The sequence below is a fragment of the Nyctereutes procyonoides genome, unplaced genomic scaffold (genome assembly GCF_905146905.1).
Source record: "Nyctereutes procyonoides isolate TBG_1078 unplaced genomic scaffold, NYPRO_anot_genome, whole genome shotgun sequence".
Lineage (NCBI taxonomy): Eukaryota > Metazoa > Chordata > Mammalia > Carnivora > Canidae > Nyctereutes > Nyctereutes procyonoides.
The window spans coordinates 15162250-15179992 of NW_026575144.1; the positions used below are offsets into that span (position 1 = coordinate 15162250).

Below are 17743 nucleotides of genomic sequence, written 5' to 3' on the forward strand. Positions count from 1 at the left end.
AAAACCATAAGATAGGTAGGAATAAACCTAACCAAGAGGTAAAGGATCTATACCCTAAAAACTACAGAACACTTCTGAAAGAAATTAAGGAAGACACAAAGAGATGGAAAAACACTCCATGTTCATGGATTGGAAGAATAAATATGGTGAAAATGTCTATGCTACCCAGGGCAATGTACACGTTAAACGCAATCCCTACCAAAATACTATGGACTTTCTTCACAGAGTTGGAACAAATAATCTTAAGATTTGTATGGAATCAGAAAAGACCCCGAATAGCCAGAGAAATATTGAAAAAGAAAACCAATGCTGGAGGCATCACCATGCCGGATTTCAAGCTGTATTACAAAGCTGTGATTATCAAGACAGTAGGGTACCTACTGACAGTAGGGTATTGACATAGATCAATGGAACAGAATAGAGAACCCACTGGAAAAAGAAAAGTCTCTTCAATAAATGGTTTTGGGAAAATTGGACAGCCATGTGCAGAAGAATGAAACTGGACCATTCTCTTACACCAGACACAAAGATAAACTCAAAATCGATGAAAGATCTAAATGTGAGACAGGAATTCATCAAAATGCTAGAGGAGAACACAGGCAATCACTTTTTTTTTAATTTGGCTACAGTAACTTCCTGCAGGATACATCTATGAAGGCAAGGGAAACAAAAGCAAAAATGAACTATTGGGACTTAATCGGAATAAAAAGCTTCTACACAGCAAAAGAAACAGTCAACAAGACTAAAAGACAACCTACAGAATGGGAGAAGATATTTGCAAATGACATATCAGATAAAGGGCTAGTATCCAAGATCTATAAGGAACTAATTAAACTCAACACCCAAGAAACAAAAAATCCAATCATGACATGGGCAGAAGACATGAACAGAAATTTCACCAAAGAAGACATACACATGGCCAATAAGTATATGAGAAAATGCTCCGCATCACTTGCCATCAGGCAATACAAATCAAAACCACAATAAGAGAGTAGACACCCGGGATTCCAAGATGGCATCATCTGTACCAGTGAAGGAGAAGAAGCTCATGGAGGTGAAACTAGGAGAGCTGCCAGGCTGGTACTGATGCAGGATTTCACCCCTAAGTGCATTGCTGGAGCATTTCAAAGAGGCTACTACTGGTATTACAACAAGTATATCAATGTGAAGAAAGGGGGTTGCTGGGATTTCTATGGTACTGGTTGCTTATGTGCTTTTCAACTACTGTCGTTCGTACAAGGAACTCAAACATGAATGGCTACGCAAGTACCACTGAAGAGGGCCCAGTGTGGAAGCATGTTTGGCATTCCTGACCATGACTTTTGCCTGGCACCCTTGAATCCTTCCATTGGCTAATTCACAATTAATATCCAATAAAAGTTGACTTGTAAAAAAAACAAAACAAAAAAACAACAAAAAAACCAAAACCGCAAAGAGTTACCACCTCATACCAGTGAGAATAGCGAAAATTAACAAAACAGGGACACCTGGATGGCTCAGTGGTTGAGTCTGCCTTGGGCCCAGGGTGTGACCCCGAAATCCTGGGATCGAGTCCCACGTCAGGCTCCCTGCAGGGAGCCTGCTTCTCCCTCTGCCTGTGTCTCTGCCTTCTTTCTGTGTCTTTCATGAATAAAAAAATAAAATCTTAAAAAAAAAGGGGGGGATCCCTGGGTGGCTCAGTGGTTTAGTGCCTGCCTTCGGCCCAGGGCGCGATCCTGGAGATCTGGGATCGAGTCCCACGTTGGGGTCCCTGCATGGAGCCTGCTTCTCCCTCTGCTTCTCCTTCTGCCTGTGTCTCTGCCTCTCTCTCCCTATCTCATAAAAAATAAATAAAATCTTTAAAAAAATAAAAGAAAAGAAAATCAACAAGACAGGAAACAACAAATGTTGGAGAAGATGTGGAGAAGAGGGAACACTCTTGTATGGCTGGTGGGAATGAGAACTGGTGCAGCCACTCTGGAAAACAGTGTGGAGGTTCCTCAAAAAGTTAAAAATAGAGCTACCCTACAACCTAGCAATTGCACTACTGGGTATTTACTCCAAAGAATACAGATGTAGTGAAATGCTAGGACACCTGCACCCCAGTGTTCATAGCAGCAATGTCGACAATAGCCAAACTGTGGAAGGAGCCTCGATGTCCTTCGACAGATGAATGGATTAAAAAGATATGGTATATATACAAGGAATATTACCCAGCCATCAGAAAGGACAAATACCCACCATTTGCTTTGATGTGGATAGAACTGGAGGGTATTACGCTGATGAAGTAAGTCAGTTGGAGAAAGACAGTCATCATATGGTTTCACTCATACGGGGAATATAAGAAATAGTGAAAGGGATTATAAGGGAAAGGAGGGGAACTGAGTGGGAAAAATTAGAGGGAGACAAACCGTGAGAGACTCCTAACTCTGGGAAATGAACAAAGAGTTGCGGAAGGGGAGGTGGGCCAGGGATTGGGGTAACTGGGCGATGCGCACTGAGGAGGGCACTTGACAGGATGAGCACTGGGTATTATACTATATGTTGGCAAATCAAACTTCAATAAAAACAAATGAAAAAAAAGTAAATTCCTCAAGGTCTGAATCGGTCTACTCAATAAGTAGAAGACACTTCATGATGACAATGATAAGACACACATTTCTCACTACTCTAACACAGACAGTGGTATCAGTTTCACTTTTCAGGCAAACCAGGAATTCCAGGTGAGGGATGTAGTGGTTTTTTTTGTTTTTTTGTTTTGAGGGATGTGCTTTTCTCTCAGAAAACGTGGAGGCTAAGGGGACTAGGAAGCTTCTCTATGGACCACTCACGTGATCTGCTGCTGTGCAAATAAGAGCATTCTTTCCAGTTACGCTTCTCATGTTAACACCGTATGCCAAATCTAACTGATCATCTTCTTTCTTTTGATGAAGCATTTGCTTCTGGTTTCTTACTAATGTTGAAATACACAGGAAGAAACTGATTTACGGAAAATGACATTTAGAAGGTTTTTTTTTTAATGATCAAATGATTTTATTGAGAGTCAGCTTAATAAATTTTATTTTTAAGACAAAAGATCCCAATTATGGTAGAGGAAAGAACCCACTTACTCTTCATCAAGGCCAATACGACGACCAAAGAACATTTCAATGAAGCATTCTAACAATTCCTGTGTTCCCCGGTGAAGATACAACTGGTTGGCTAGCAAGGAAAAGCCACGGTTCTTTAGGAATTTATCTTTTTGTTCCTTAGATGCTCTATTAAAATATGCATCTAACAGCTAAGAAAAGAAATTAAGACAATTTACATAACACATTAACATTTTATATGATGTACACAAATCAAATACTTGTTAACTTACCATTTAATTTCATATCTTTAGAACATAGAAAGCTCAAAATTACGCGATCTCCACGGCAAAACAAAAATAATCTTTGTTTCTGACTACTTTAGAATGCTAAAGATGACTTTATCTTGGAGATCTGAATACTTTTCTTATGGGGAGACTAGCTTTTTAGCTGAGCATGGACACCTAGTAGATTGGTAGCCTTAGTTGAGTAGAAGTACAATATTTATGGTTTATTCTGAAGTGAAAAAAAATTAGTCAACATTGTACTATCCTGTGTGCATCTCCTCTAGGAGAAGCCTACCTCCATTTCTAGACCTCTCGACAAATTATTTATCCTGAGCACAGGCCTGAATTTCTACCCTTCTCTGGCATCTTAAGTGCAACACGTGTAAAATCCAATTAATTATTTTCCTTCCAAATGTACATCTTTCATGGTTCCAATCTTACAGCCACAGTAGTACCATCTTTCTAGATTTCACAGCTAATCTTACTTTTGGCTTTTCCAGCCCTGATTGCCCATGTGTAATTATGAAGGTCTCTCCCCTTCATTCCAGTGAATGTCTCTCAAATTTGTGCATCCTTTGACTTCCCACCTACTTCCCCAGATCAGAACTCATCATTTCTCCCACGGACTACTGTGCTATCCTGCTAAACAGAATACTTCCACCTCTCTCTCCCCTGCAATCACTTCCTCACAGTGCTGATTGATGATTCTTCCCCAAACACGCATCTATTTAGTGCCCTACTTAAAAAGCTTTCTAAGTTTATAGCTTAATACCAAATATACCTTTTGCACGAAGCCTTCCCTGGTTCCCCCATCAGAATTAATTGTTTTTCCTATACTACCATTCTTCTTTATTAATATTGTCACTAAAGCACCTACCATAAGAAGTCTTTATATTTTACTTAGTTGGGTATATGCCTTTCTCTCTCACTAGATAACCACCTGGAATGTAGAAATTATTCTAAAGAAAATGAGAATCTTTAAAAGACCATTTCAATATTGGTTTTTTTCTAATGGAAACCATTCATATTAAACATTTATTCATTCAACACTATGCTTAGTACCTAGTGTACACTAGACACGAGATGCCCACCCTCGTGGAGCTGATATGTCAGCATGGGAGACCAAAAGAAAAGCTCACAGATAGAATAAAAAGATAATTACAAGACATAACTGGGATGCTAGAATCAAAGAGGAGTTGGACACTAGAGGGAAGCTATTCTGAAAGGTGATCAGGTCCCTGAAAAGGTGACATCTGAGCAAAACCCTGAAGTTAAATGCTTAAGATTTGATACTACACTGCAGGAAAGATTTCCAATGAACTCTGTGTTCCTTGGTATGAATTGATATATGGAGGAGAGTTTAAAATTGTATGATAACATATATAAAAGTATGACTAAGAGGCAATAAAATACAGTTGGCCCTTGACCAATATGAGTGTTAGAGGTGCCAATCCCCTCCCACAGCTGAAAATCTGCATATAACTTCTGACTCCCCTAGGACTTAACTCCTAACAATCTACTGTTGATGGGAAGTCTTACCAATCACGTAAAAACAATCAATTAACACAAATTCTGTATGTTCTATGTATTCCGTGTTGTATTCTTACAATAAAGTAAGCTTGAGAAAAGAAAGCGTTAAGACAATCATGAGGAGAAAATATATTTATAGTACTCTAGTGTATTTAAAAAAAAAAGTGTATAAGTGAACCCATGCAGTTCAAACCTGTGTTATTCAAGGGCCCACTGTATGTATCAGTTCATTGTTCCTTAGAATAAAATAAAGCTTTAGGTCTACTTTAACATACATATTCAAATTTTAAACTATGCACATGTTTACTTTTCTGAATTAAAACAACACATCTACAGTCTGTCCTTACTTTAATAACTCCTTGTTGTATAGCAGGTGATGGGTGATTAACAAGGACTAGCAGTGTGTCTGCCTGAATGAGCTTGTCCATCACATCTTGAAGCATAACATCAGGCAAGAGGAGAAGAACTCCGCTTAAGAGCTCATATAATCCACAGCATATAGGAACCAAACAGTCTTCTGTTACACTGAAACAGAGACCCCAAAAGTCTTACTAACACAATATCAGGAAGACAAGTACATGATTACCTTAAGAACTGTGAGGAGTAGTAATAATTTTAACATGTGAAACAAAAGTTCATAAAATTATGGGGCACCTGGGTGGCACAGTGGGTTAGGCATCTGCCTTCAGCTTGGGTTGTGGTCCCATGGTCCTGGGATCAAGCCCCACATCAGGTTCCCTACTCAGTGGGGTGTCTGCTTCTACCATCTGCCCTTCTCCTCTGCTCATGGTCTCTCTCTCTCTGTCTCTAATAAATAAATAAAATCTTTTAAAAAAAAAAAAGCTCATAAAATTATAAAATGTTTAAATGTGACTAAGAAATCTGCCATCACTTTTTTCACTTTATTTATCACCAATATAGTTTAGGTACATAGTCTATTGAACACCATTCTATTCCACAGCTATGATGTGCAAGAGGGTGGTGGTCACTAGCCACTTACACTATTTAAACTATTTAAAAGGACTAAAAAATTCAGTTCTTCAGTTGCACTAGCCACTTTCAAGTGGCTAGCAGGTATACATAACCAGTGTCTACTGTACTTCAGGGCACAGGTAAAACTTTCCCATCACCACAGAAACTCTCACTGGATATTGCTTGTTACTTATAAATATTATAGTTTCCCTGATAAGTTTTTCCCTAAAAACTGTAAGAATTAAATAAACCACAAGGCATTTTTTTTTCTTTAGGAGCTACTTATGGTTTAGCCTTTGGTAAAATATGGAATTCAATATTATATAGCATTCAAATAAAGAGAAAGGTAACTTTCTGTTTGTTATATATGTTGTATATGTGAAGTGACATAATGAAGACATTTCTAGAAGGTAGATATTCTTCTAAGAACAGTCAGAAAAAGGGTAGGGGCTGCAAAACACCTGAGTACCTGTGAGTACTTGCAGTTCGGCTGGAGTATGGCTCATAACCAAGAGAAAAGGCAAAGTTTTCCCAGTCATCGGTGTTCCTATCAATGAGACTTGGCCAACGTCCAACTGCTGCAGATCCATTCTGGGAAGGAAAAGCTAGCCCTAGGCTTGCAATAGTGCTGTGGCTTCGTTGGAATGAGGCCAGTCCCTTCAGGTAATCAGGTCGGCGTGGGCAGGACTCGTCCCCAGGACTGTCATCATCTAATCTGAGTTCTGCTGCCAATTCTTTATGATGGACTTTGACCCCCAGAAATCCCAATGTTCCTTTTGGGACACCATTGACAGAGGTGCGGACTGAAAGGGCAGCTTCCATTTCACACACAGCTTTTGCAGAATCAAAGCTACAGACAAGTGCATCTTCTTTGCCTTTTTTCACGGTCTCGGAAGTCGCCAGAGAATTCAGTTTCTCTGCTTGGGAAGCAGCGTAATTATCTGCGATATTTTGTAACTTGTCAATACTACGACCCAAACTTCCAGTCAGTTTTTGTGGTTGCACTTGAGGTGAAGCAGTAGGAAATGCTGGTAGGCTTCTAGAACGCAGCATGTTGATGGTCATCCGTTGTGGGATAATATTGGAGGAGTTGTTTCCTGGTAAGGGTAGACAGAAAAATACTCTTTAAATCTATGAAGTGGGAACACTTGTTTTCTGCACTATCAGTCGCAACCACAGCAATAACCCACTTATCCAGCAGTGTTAAAAGAATCCACATTAAAAAAAAATCCACATCGGTTAATGTTCCTAGTAACTTGTGCTTAAAATTCTTCAGTGCTCAAAAGATCTTTTCTTTTAACTTTTTATTAAAATCTTCCAAAAATGTATGTCTTTTCCTGTCTCCTTAACAAAATAGTGTTGATTGAATGATTCAAAGTCAAAGGATTAATGGCTCCATTGTATCGAAATTAAGTGAATTAAGTGAAAATTTAGGCTAACAGTCATTAGGATGCAATTTGATGTAGTAGAAAAGTGTGGGCTTTACAGTGAGATATAACTAGATTCAAGTTCTGTTAGTTAGGTGGTCTTAGGTAAATCATTTAATTATTTGAGTGTTAGTTTCTATAAATGTAAAAGGAAGGTTCAAATATCAAGTTTACAAGGCTGCTTTAAGGATGCTCTATTTGTGATGCTCCCAGTATAGTGTCTGGCATATAAGAGGTACTCAGTAAATGGTAGTAATACTCATACTTGTTATGATGCCTAGACTAAATGCCCCTGGACTATTCTGTCTCTCATTCTTTTTTGTAGTCACTTCTTTTTTTTTTTTTTTTTGAATTTTCTTTTATTTATTTATGATAGTCACACAGAAGGAGAGAGAGGCAGAGACATAGGCAGAGGGAGAAGCAGGCTTCATGCACCGGGAGCCCGACGTGGGATTCGATCCTGGGTCTCCAGGATCACGCCCTGGGCCAAAGGCAGGCGCTAAACCGCTGCGCCACCCAGGGATCCCTGTAGTCACTTCTTGATGTTGTCAGTGAGAAGCAATGGTTTTTTGACTTCTAGCTGCCCAGTTTGCTACTTTTAATACTCTATGTAAGGCAAGACCAAAAAATCACTGTCATTCTAATTGCAGGATAAAGTGAATGCTGCTCAAGGTGTGGCTTGTGAGCCAGTAGCATGGAGATCCACAAGTACAACCTGTGTGATTGTTAGAAATGCACATTCTCAGGCTCCCCCCGGATCTACTGAATCAGAATGTATGGGGGAGGGGCCCAAAGTTCTGTTTTACAAGCTCTCCAGGCGATTTCTTTTGTGTGCTAGAACTTGGCAAAAATATAAATAGAAACTGGATGAACTGTTTCAGAACATAGGCTTTTTGGTAGTAGTAGCTCTGTAGCTCAGAAGTCTTCCCTAGTTATTTCTGCATTTTGGCTGGGCAAGGTCGCCAAAAGATTCTGTTCAAAAGACCTGGAAAAAAGGGGGGAATGACTGTATTTGAAAATGTTTTAGAGTAATGTACAATGATTTTAAGAATAGATAATTCCTATAAAATTCTAAATAAAACTAGTTAAAACACATCCCTCTTCTATAGAAGAGAACAGCCATCGGGAATGGAAAAGATGCACAGCCAGTTAGCAACTAGGAGATGTGTACTTTTTTTTTCTCTATAAAAGTAGAGATGAGGTAGTCTGTTAAGTATGTTAGGAAGATACAAAAGTACTATAAGTTTAAAGATTTGATACACTTGCTATGGAAATAGAAGAGGGAATTTATTTTGAACACACTAAAGAATGATAGGGCAGCATTAAAAGACCAGCTACAGTTGGAGACTCCTGTAAAGTCAGAAATTCTCTCTGGCAGCTTTCAGTGGTCTGAGGATGGTTAGATTGGGTTTTTTTAGGTCAGGAATGCCCAAAGGCCAGGGCAGGACAAGGAAGCTGCAGGCAGTGTCAGGAAAATGACTGGTTAATGGGATCTAGGTGAGGTAGGGAAAACAAGAAGGGAATGTAGGATGGTGATAAAGAAACCAGAAGACAAGAGGTTGTTATCAGAGAGTGAGATACTGAAGTTTCACAGTTGGGAAGTATTCTTGGTGATGATGGAGTCCATGCATAGTAGTAGTAGATAAAATAGAAGGAAAGGTCCCCAGAGTTCAGGAATTCGAGCTGGAGTACTGGATGAACATTGTCTAGAACAATGTTTAGAGAGAAAGGAGAGAGTAAGCCAGACAAAGCTTTTGAAGAAAATGGTAAAATAAATCAGAAACTTCATGAAAGACAAATGACTATGATAAAAGGAGACAGTTACAGAGCGATACAGCACATGCCTCTTCTGTTTCCTAACTCCCTGGAGTATCTCTTGTTATACTGAGTGTGAGCTACTGATCCAGAAAGTAATAAAGTGGATTCCTTAAATATAGTCTATAATTTTTGTTTAATCATCCACTTACTTGATCTATCACATATATCATACTGCTAAAACATGTACAATTTATTTATCTGCTAATATTCAGAACTATATGAGGAAGGGTTACACTGTCATCATTATGTTTACCTTCAGGTGGTGAAGCAGTAAAACCAGATGGGCTTATTACCATAAATCCAGGGCTAGGAACAGACTTTCCTCCACTGCTGGAATGTCTCAGGTACATGATTGACTGTACTTTCTCCTGAAAGATCTTGCCATCTAAAATTTTTTAAAAATTGGGATAGTAAAATTTTTAAAAGGATAAAATGAAAATATAATTTTAAAAGCAAATAATTAAATATAAATTTTTACAAAAAGATGTTCAAAGTGAAAAACATAGCATGTTTTATACTAATGCACATTTGCTTTGTGAGTACATGCTATTATTTCTTACATGTAAATTTTTTATAGTGTTACTTGCCAAGTTAACTTTTATTTTCTTTGAATTATAACCATATTTACAGTTATTTCTACATTTTAACAGCTAACTGTTCACTCCTTGAGGAAAGGACTATGTCCTATATTTTTATATATCCCCTTAAATGTCCAATATGACTCTAAAATGGATACCTACAGCTTAATCTTCCTTTCTGAGCTTCATACTTGTAAATTCAATGGCTTGATTTATTTTATTTATTTATTTATTTTCTCAATGGCTTGATTTCTTAAATGCATAACAAATGCTACAAATCTAAATCTGAATCCTCTTTCTGCCCTAAATTCAGTCCTGTTTTGTTTTCTGGTTCATTTGGCAGAAGCACCCATTTCCCAAGTAGAAGCCAGGAGCCACCCTTGGCCACTACCTTTCCATCATCCATGTGAAGTCAGTCTCCAGGTTCTGCTGACTTGATTCTGCATCTTGAGCTCCTCTTATCCCTAGCACAGTGCCATAATGGGGGCGCTTATCATGGCTCACTTGGATGTGTGTCGTTGTAAACGGTATCTACAATGGGCATCGGTCACCCTCAAATCCAAGCTTTCAGAATTCTATCAAATGTCAACCCCTGCTAAGAACCTTCTAGTGGCCTCCTTCCCACTCTGGATAAAGCCTAACTTCCCCTTTGTAAGAATCTCTGTGATCTCCTTTCAGATTCCTTACAGCCTTTCCTCATGACACTTCTGTAGCACCTATTTCTCACAGCTCCCAAGCAAGCTGTTTGCTTGTTTAGAAGCCCCTTCCCTTCAACTCCTACTCAACGTTTAAGCCTCAGAGCAGGCAGGCATCACCTCCTCCAGGAAACACCTCTTCTCCGTGCTCTATGCTACCACAAAAAAAAAAAAAAAAAAAAAAAAATACCATCACTGTCCTTTCCACACCATGTCATTACCTGTTTATGTCTCTTTCCCCTCAAATAGGTTGTAAGCTTAGTATGGGAATGGACCACATTTTATTCATCTTTGCAACTACCCTGTTTCCAGAGTCCTGACAGAACTTTATTTACTAAACGTGCTGAATCTAACACAAAGTCATGTTGTCTGTTTGCATTTGGATTTTTACTGCTGTTGAATCATTTTATTCATTTATTACATTCCTAAATGGATGTTTTACAACAAGTTTCCTCTCCAAACTTACTATCTAGTTTTCTCAGAAGTATATTCATGCTTGCTTTCTTGCCACATTACATTTTCCTGGTTCTTTTTGAATTCTGATTTTTCCATCTTTCTCTTATACTAATTACTCTTTCTTATAGTTCTATCCTTAGCTTCCTTTTTTCTTTACTCTCTCTCTATACTTTTCTTCAGTGGTCTCCTCTAGTCTCAGAGCTTCAACTCACTTCTACATGGCAGATTCTCCTTCTTGAATTTTATTGCAGTAATTTACTGACATATTTCTTTGCTCAAAACAAACACAACAAAACTAAATCCTTTAGTGATCTCTAAATAGAATGTAAGTTCAAATTCTCTGGCCTCACCTTCAAGGATCCTTTTAATATGACATCAGGGGAAAAAATAAATAAGTGGTGGTCCCAAACTGTTTATGGTTTTGTTTATGGTATCACTGATCCTTTAAAGAGCCCACATACTTGAGTAAAATTCATTATTCTTTATTTTCTCTGTTTTTTTCTCTCTTTAAGTCATTCTCTTCACCTGGAGTGCTAATTTTCCAATATACATCTCAAATTTACCTAAATTAGTCAATGCCCATGTCATATATAGGATCTATTAAATCTTCCCTCTCCATAGTGGCCTGATGAAATCCTCACTCTTCTAAAATCAAGTAGTCCTTCTTTTGTATCTACTATTAGGTACTGGCCAGATATTGCTTTTTACTATAGATATTTGGGTATTTGACTCCTCTCTCCTCTCAGCAATAAAGCTCTCTGAAGGCAGAGACTGTGTCTGGTTCATTCTATATTCCTTTGCCCTGTTCCAACCCCACTGTGTGATTAGGATAGTTCTTAGCATACAGAAGCCAATGAATATCAGACAAATGTGGATCGGGTGGGAAGAAAAATAATTAAAACTGAGATAGCCAAAATCTAACAAAATATGATTATACCTACCTATGTGCAAAGAAAAGTAGAAATTTGTGGGGTTGTGACAAACATAAGTATTAGTAGGAGGGTGAACTGCTAAAAGGAAATTGAAGATAATTGTCAATAATTCCAAATCTGGAGGAGATCCAAGGACTTCTGCTATAATTTTCACAAATGAGTTACAAACCTCTCGGGGCATGGATGTAAGCTGCCCCTCTTTGTGTTCCTGAAAAAATAAAAAAACTCTTTAGATTTAAAGAGAATTGTCAACTAACATTTTCAATTTAAGCAACAGATTCCTTGTAGGACAGAATTATGTTGGTTTACTACTCTAGTCTGACCATATTTACCACTAAACTGAGTTGCAACTTCCCCATTCAATATATCCTGCCATTAAAAAATTCATTAAAACCAACAGCAACTTACTCTCAGTCCATTTATCTTAATTAACAGGGCAAAGTTATATTACGGCGCTCATGAGCATGGCTCTGAAGCCAAACCACCTGGCTTTGCATTCTGGCCTCTCCACTCATTATCTGTGTGATTTGGGGCATATTCAATACCTCAATGCCTCAGTTCAGTAATATGGGAATGGTCATGTTACTTCCTATGGCCGTCATAAAGATTAAATGACAGAAACTCTTGGAAGAGCACCTCACATATAGTAAGTCCCATATAAATGTTAGCTAATAGTTGTACTACCATGATGACTATCCCTACTTCTGTCCTATTATGATGGGATCACAAGGAGAAATTCCTGATAGACCAAACTGATTACATTACTACAATGTGTGCCAGTTTACAAACCTCTTTCTCATAACCGCTCTGAGAGGTTTTATCTTTCATTTCTAGAATGAAGCTCAAAGTGATTATATGACTAACTTAAACCACACAGAAAATATGTAAATAGTTCAGACCTCTGATTCTTCTCTACTGTGTCATCGATTGCCTGGTATAAGAAGACCTGGTAGAGTGCCAAGCAACTACTAAAAATAAAGACAGGTATAAATAAATAATTTATATTCTCCAACTCCATCCCCCCTAGGAGGTAGCAGTCAGCCTCTAGATCAAGACCGAGGGGGTACACTTCCTCATCTTCCCTCTCCCTGTACATGCAATACATCCAAAAAATGATACATCTCTGCACCCACTTTTCTTCATTTACTCTTTTGTAATTGCTGAATTAGAAAAGTTAAAATCTAGACGTTAACTTTGAAACCTCAGATTTAAGAAGAGATCACTGACTCTACAGAAGAACCAAAACCCCTCCGCCAAGATTTTCATTAGTGCCAAGTGGTCAAGCCAAGCCAAGCCAGGCACATAGGTCTTCTGATTTTCAAGTCAGTGCTACTTCTGCCATAGCCATCTGCCCTTTTTCTGAATTGGGCACCTGGTGCCTTCCACTTCCACAGGTCACCACCGCAGTCATTCATTCCTATGTCCATCCCAGGCCATGTTTCCTCAATCTTGTCTTTTCCACTGACCCCTTACAAATAGTCACTAGTATCCTATTTCATTAAAAAAAAAACAAAAAACAAAAAATCCCTTGGGACACCTGGGTGGCTCAGTCAGTTAAATGTCCGACTCTTGGGCAGCCCGCGTGGCTCAGAGGTTTAGTGCAGCCTTCAGCCCAGGGCGTGATCCTGGAGACCTGGGATCAAGTCCCACATCAGGCTCCCTGCATGGAACCTGCTTCTCCCTCTGCCTGTGTCCAGTTCTCTCTCTCTCTTTCTCTCTCTCTCTCTCTGTGTCTCTCATGAATAAATAAATAAAATCTTTAAAAAAAATAAATGTCCGACTCTTGATTTTGACTCAGGTCATGATCTCAGAGTTGTGAGATCAAGCTCTGAGTTGGCCTCTGTGCTGGGCATGCAAGCTGCTTAAGAGCCTCTCTCCCTCTCCTTCTACCCTTCCCCCACTCTATTAAAAAAAATCCCTTAACTTGAACTTTGGGAACCTTTTATTAACTGTTTCTTTTACCCTTCACTCCTAGACTTTCTAATCATTATTTATTCTCACTGCTTCCAATGAGTCCACCACACGTGCTGTCTAAAGTCCTTAAAACCTAGTTCTTGCCTTCATTCTACTGAAATCTTGTGAGTCATTAAGAATTTCTATCAGTGACCCTTTCTTTACCTGTCCACATTTTCTTTGAACTTTCCACATTATTTGGTTCCCTCTCTGCCCACCCTTGGTTTCCTGGTTCTTCTCTTAGCTCTTTGACTACTCTTTCTACATCTTTCAATAGCTCCTTTTTCCTGTTTCACACCTGAAAATGGATATTTCCAGAGGTACAAGCCACAGCCCTCTATGATCCTTCCACTACATTGTTTATCCTGTAGTGCTTATCCATCCCCGTGGCTTCACTGTGACATCAATGCAGACAGTTCCCCATCTGTCCCTCCCATCCCTCTCCCCAGTTCTAATCTTGCATATCTAGGTGCCTAGTGGTCACAGCTGCTGAACGTCCCACTGTAATCTCAGATGCACAATGGATAAGCTATAAAACTTGCATGTTCAATTCCTTCTTTGATGATGCTATCATTCTTCTAGTCTCCCAGCTGGAAATTCTCTATTATATATTTCATTTCTCCTGCAGCTCCTATTTAGACAGGATCAAGCCCTTTTAATTCTCCTTATAATCTTCTTTATATTTGTTCCCTTTCTTTTACACTCTATTTTCATCACTTGAGTTCAGGTTCTTTATACTGTACTCATGAACTAATGAAACTGCCCCATGTCCAATATACTACCAATTTATCAATCTTTCTTAAATAATCTGAGATACCATAAAAGCAACAATTAGGTTCATTTCTTTATATAATTCCTACAATACCTACCATAAAACTATTCTTAATAACTGTTTATTTGGTAATGGGCTCTTTCAATGAAGAAGGGTGAAGAGATATACTTTTTAGGAAAAGGAACTGGTACCTCGATTTTTCTAGCATTTTTATAAATAAATGAAAATGAGAATATATATAGAAATCTCCAGGTTTACAAGTGTTACTTTTCTGACATGGAAAGACTAAAAGAGAACTTCACACTGTCTTGTGAACTTTTTGAAAATTGGTCAGCAAGTTTCAAAATGGATTTACAAAGAAACTGATTTAGAGAAAAAATGCTATATAAATGTTACATAAACCATTCCACAAGCTAAGGGCCTCAGAGCTCACTGTATTGTATTCCTGAAGACAACAGTCTAATTTAATTTACCATAGGGCCCAAAAAAGGCAATACAATGTTTTTTGTTTTTTTAAAGAATTCATTCATCCAACAAATATTTATTAGATACCTGTATGTGCCAGTGTGATCAAGAAAAAACATTATCCCTGCCCTCAGCAGATATACAGAGGGAAACAAATCATAATTTTATAAATGATGTGACACTAGGAAATGGAGATATGTGGAGCCAGTGGAGGAAGGGGAAGGGTTACTTTAAAATTTTTTTAATTTTTATTTATTTATGATAGTCACAGAGAGAGAAAGAGAGAGAGGCAGAGGCATAGGGAGATGCAGGCTCCATGCACCGGGAGCCCGACGTGGGATTCGATCCCGGGTCTCCAGGATCGCGCCCTGGGCCAAAGGCAGGCGCCAAACCGCTGCGCCACCCAGGGATCCCGGAAGGGTTACTTTAAAATGCATAGAGATAGGAGGGCTTCTCTCAGGAAGTAAATTTAAAGTGGACGTATGAAGGATAAGCAGGAGGTAGCCAGATGGAAAGAACAGGATTAATAACTTCTCAGTCAGAAAAAATATTATGTGTCCTGAGGAGTGAAAAGAACTCACTGTTTAGGAAGAGAAAATAAGCCAGGGGGCCGCAGTGGCATGAAATGAGGCTGGCATGGTCACCCAGGGCATATAGGCTTTCTTTAGGTATAGTCACAGATTCTGGATTTTATTCCAAGTACAATGGGAAGGCCTTGGTGTTATCCAAACAAAGGCATTAAAAACATAAATATTACTGCTCCCAGGGAACATCTGAACTTCTCTGACTTGATAAAGTTCTACTAGATGCCTCACTGAAAAAACAAACGACCTTGAAAAATATTCTCATATGCCAACCAAGGTTGTAAAAGAATATCGGTGAAGGCAGAGCAAAAAAATTAACTAGAAGCCAGGCCATAGCACAGACACTACTGGTGAGGTGCCATTTTTTAATATAACATTTTTTTAAAAAATTTTATTTATTTATTCATGAGAGACACACAAAGAGAGAGAGAGAGAGAGAGGCACAGACACAGGCAGAGGGAGAAGCAGGTTCCATTCCATGCAGGGAGCCTGACGTGGGACTTGATCCGGGGTCTCCAGGACCACACCCTGGGCTGAAAGTGGCCTTAAACCGCTGAGCCACCAGGGCTGCCCTTAACATAACATTTTGGATATATTTTCTATACGCTAATTCTATTGCATATAATAGATCTTTGGCAAATATATGCTTATTAAGACAAAATATATTTGCTTATTATTTAAGGAATGTGGAATGAGTTTCAGTTAGCAATAATCATGTGTCAGTTAAACTTTACTGGCCACCATACTACTGCTGTGCAAAGCTTACAACAAGTTAAAATTTGCTATTGTTGATATTTAAGAGATTACAAAATTATTATTATAACCCAGCATAAAGAGGCATTGTAGGTATACAATAGTTGTTGTTCTTTTGTAATTGAGCTAGGAATGACAGTATGAAGGTCAAGCTGTAGGAGGCAGGAGTTGAGAAGAAAGAATCTGGGAGATTAGGGAAGATGGAGAAGACAAAAACTCCACTGAAAGTCCCACAAAAATCTGAGTTCACGGCACTGAGTCGTTAAACAAATAACTGTGGAAAATATCTCCCAAAGTAAAGTTACATGAAAAGTACCTGCAAAACCTGACATGTGAGTAGAAAGTGATGGACCACTCGGGCTTTCAGTAATTGCTTAATATTAAAGACCTGCTGGTGGTGATCTGCTCTGATGAGGACTTCGAGAGCCGCCAGCAGTGTTTCCCAAGCTCCTTGCTGAGAAAATAAAACACACACAAATCAGCACATGGTTCCTAAAAGACATGTTACCTGCTTTTTAGAAGACATAAAGCAATCTAACATTGTGGGTATATTCATGGCCAAAGATTAAATTTATCTGAAAAAGTAAATCTTAAAATTTACTCCACACTAATGTTTTTTGTCAATAACTCATTTCTAAATACTTATGTTGAATGCAATATTGTATGAGGTGCTTTGGTACATTAATGTACCAAATGTTTTATAATGTATAGTATTTTCAATAGATGAATTATCTTGAGGAATTTACTTGATACAAACACCTTTTATCAACATAATTGCTTACAAATTGTTTTCAGAGCCTTATTAAAAATGTATAAACTTCTATTAAAAATGCATAAACTTCTATAATTATGTATACAGCATTTAATTAAATTATTTTAGAAAAGATTGTGCTAAACTGAAAATAACTCACTGACAATGAGAAAATTCTGCATTTTGGGATTGATTTACTTTTAAGTCCAAATAACAGAATTCTGTGCATAATTACTGTGTATCTTCAGACTTCCTTTTAAGGTGTCCTAAAAATGATTTTCCCATGTGGAATCAATCTTAAATTACCCTTAATAATGGAGAAGGGGGAATCTTCTATAGATAACTAATACTGAAAAATAATCTTTGCCTCATTTTATTATTCCAAATGACCTATCAGCAAAGCTATTCACAAAAGACAAAATTAACTGGCTTGGGCTGCAGGTCTTCCTATTTCTCCTTGGAAGGTAATGAACAATGGAAAGGCCAGGGAACGGACAGACTTAATCATACTATTACACCCAAGGTCTTTCTCTTCATAAGATAGGGGTCAAGATGCCCTAGAAGAACAAGGCATATGAGAAATGGAGCACAAGGCAGCCCAAGTATGAAAACTTGATTCAGGTATGAAAAAGAGTACCAAATAGAATAGTGGCAAAGTAAAGAAATGACTGAAAACAGAAGACAAACTCAGTTAAAAATTATTGGGAGAGAAAATCTTATTTC

At 38.3% G+C, this 17743-nt stretch overlaps 1 protein-coding gene and 1 pseudogene across 5 annotated transcripts in view; one reads left to right on the plus strand and one right to left on the minus strand.

Annotated features, from left to right (window-relative positions):
- LYST (lysosomal trafficking regulator) overlaps positions 1-17743 on the minus strand; it is a 175718-nt gene that overhangs the window by 80023 nt on the left and 77952 nt on the right. For all 5 annotated transcript variants that reach the window (XM_055308713.1, XM_055308716.1, XM_055308715.1 and 2 more), the window contains exons 20-25: positions 16586-16723; positions 11752-11950; positions 9335-9466; positions 6306-6933; positions 5212-5389; positions 3090-3259 (exon numbers count right to left, since the gene is read on the minus strand). In XM_055308713.1, coding sequence (XP_055164688.1) covers positions 3090-3259; positions 5212-5389; positions 6306-6933; positions 9335-9466; positions 11752-11950; positions 16586-16723 — 1445 coding nt within the window. The remainder of the gene's footprint in view (positions 1-3089; positions 3260-5211; positions 5390-6305; positions 6934-9334; positions 9467-11751; positions 11951-16585; positions 16724-17743) is intronic.
- Positions 1013-1276, plus strand: LOC129499092 (ATP synthase subunit f, mitochondrial-like; annotated as a pseudogene).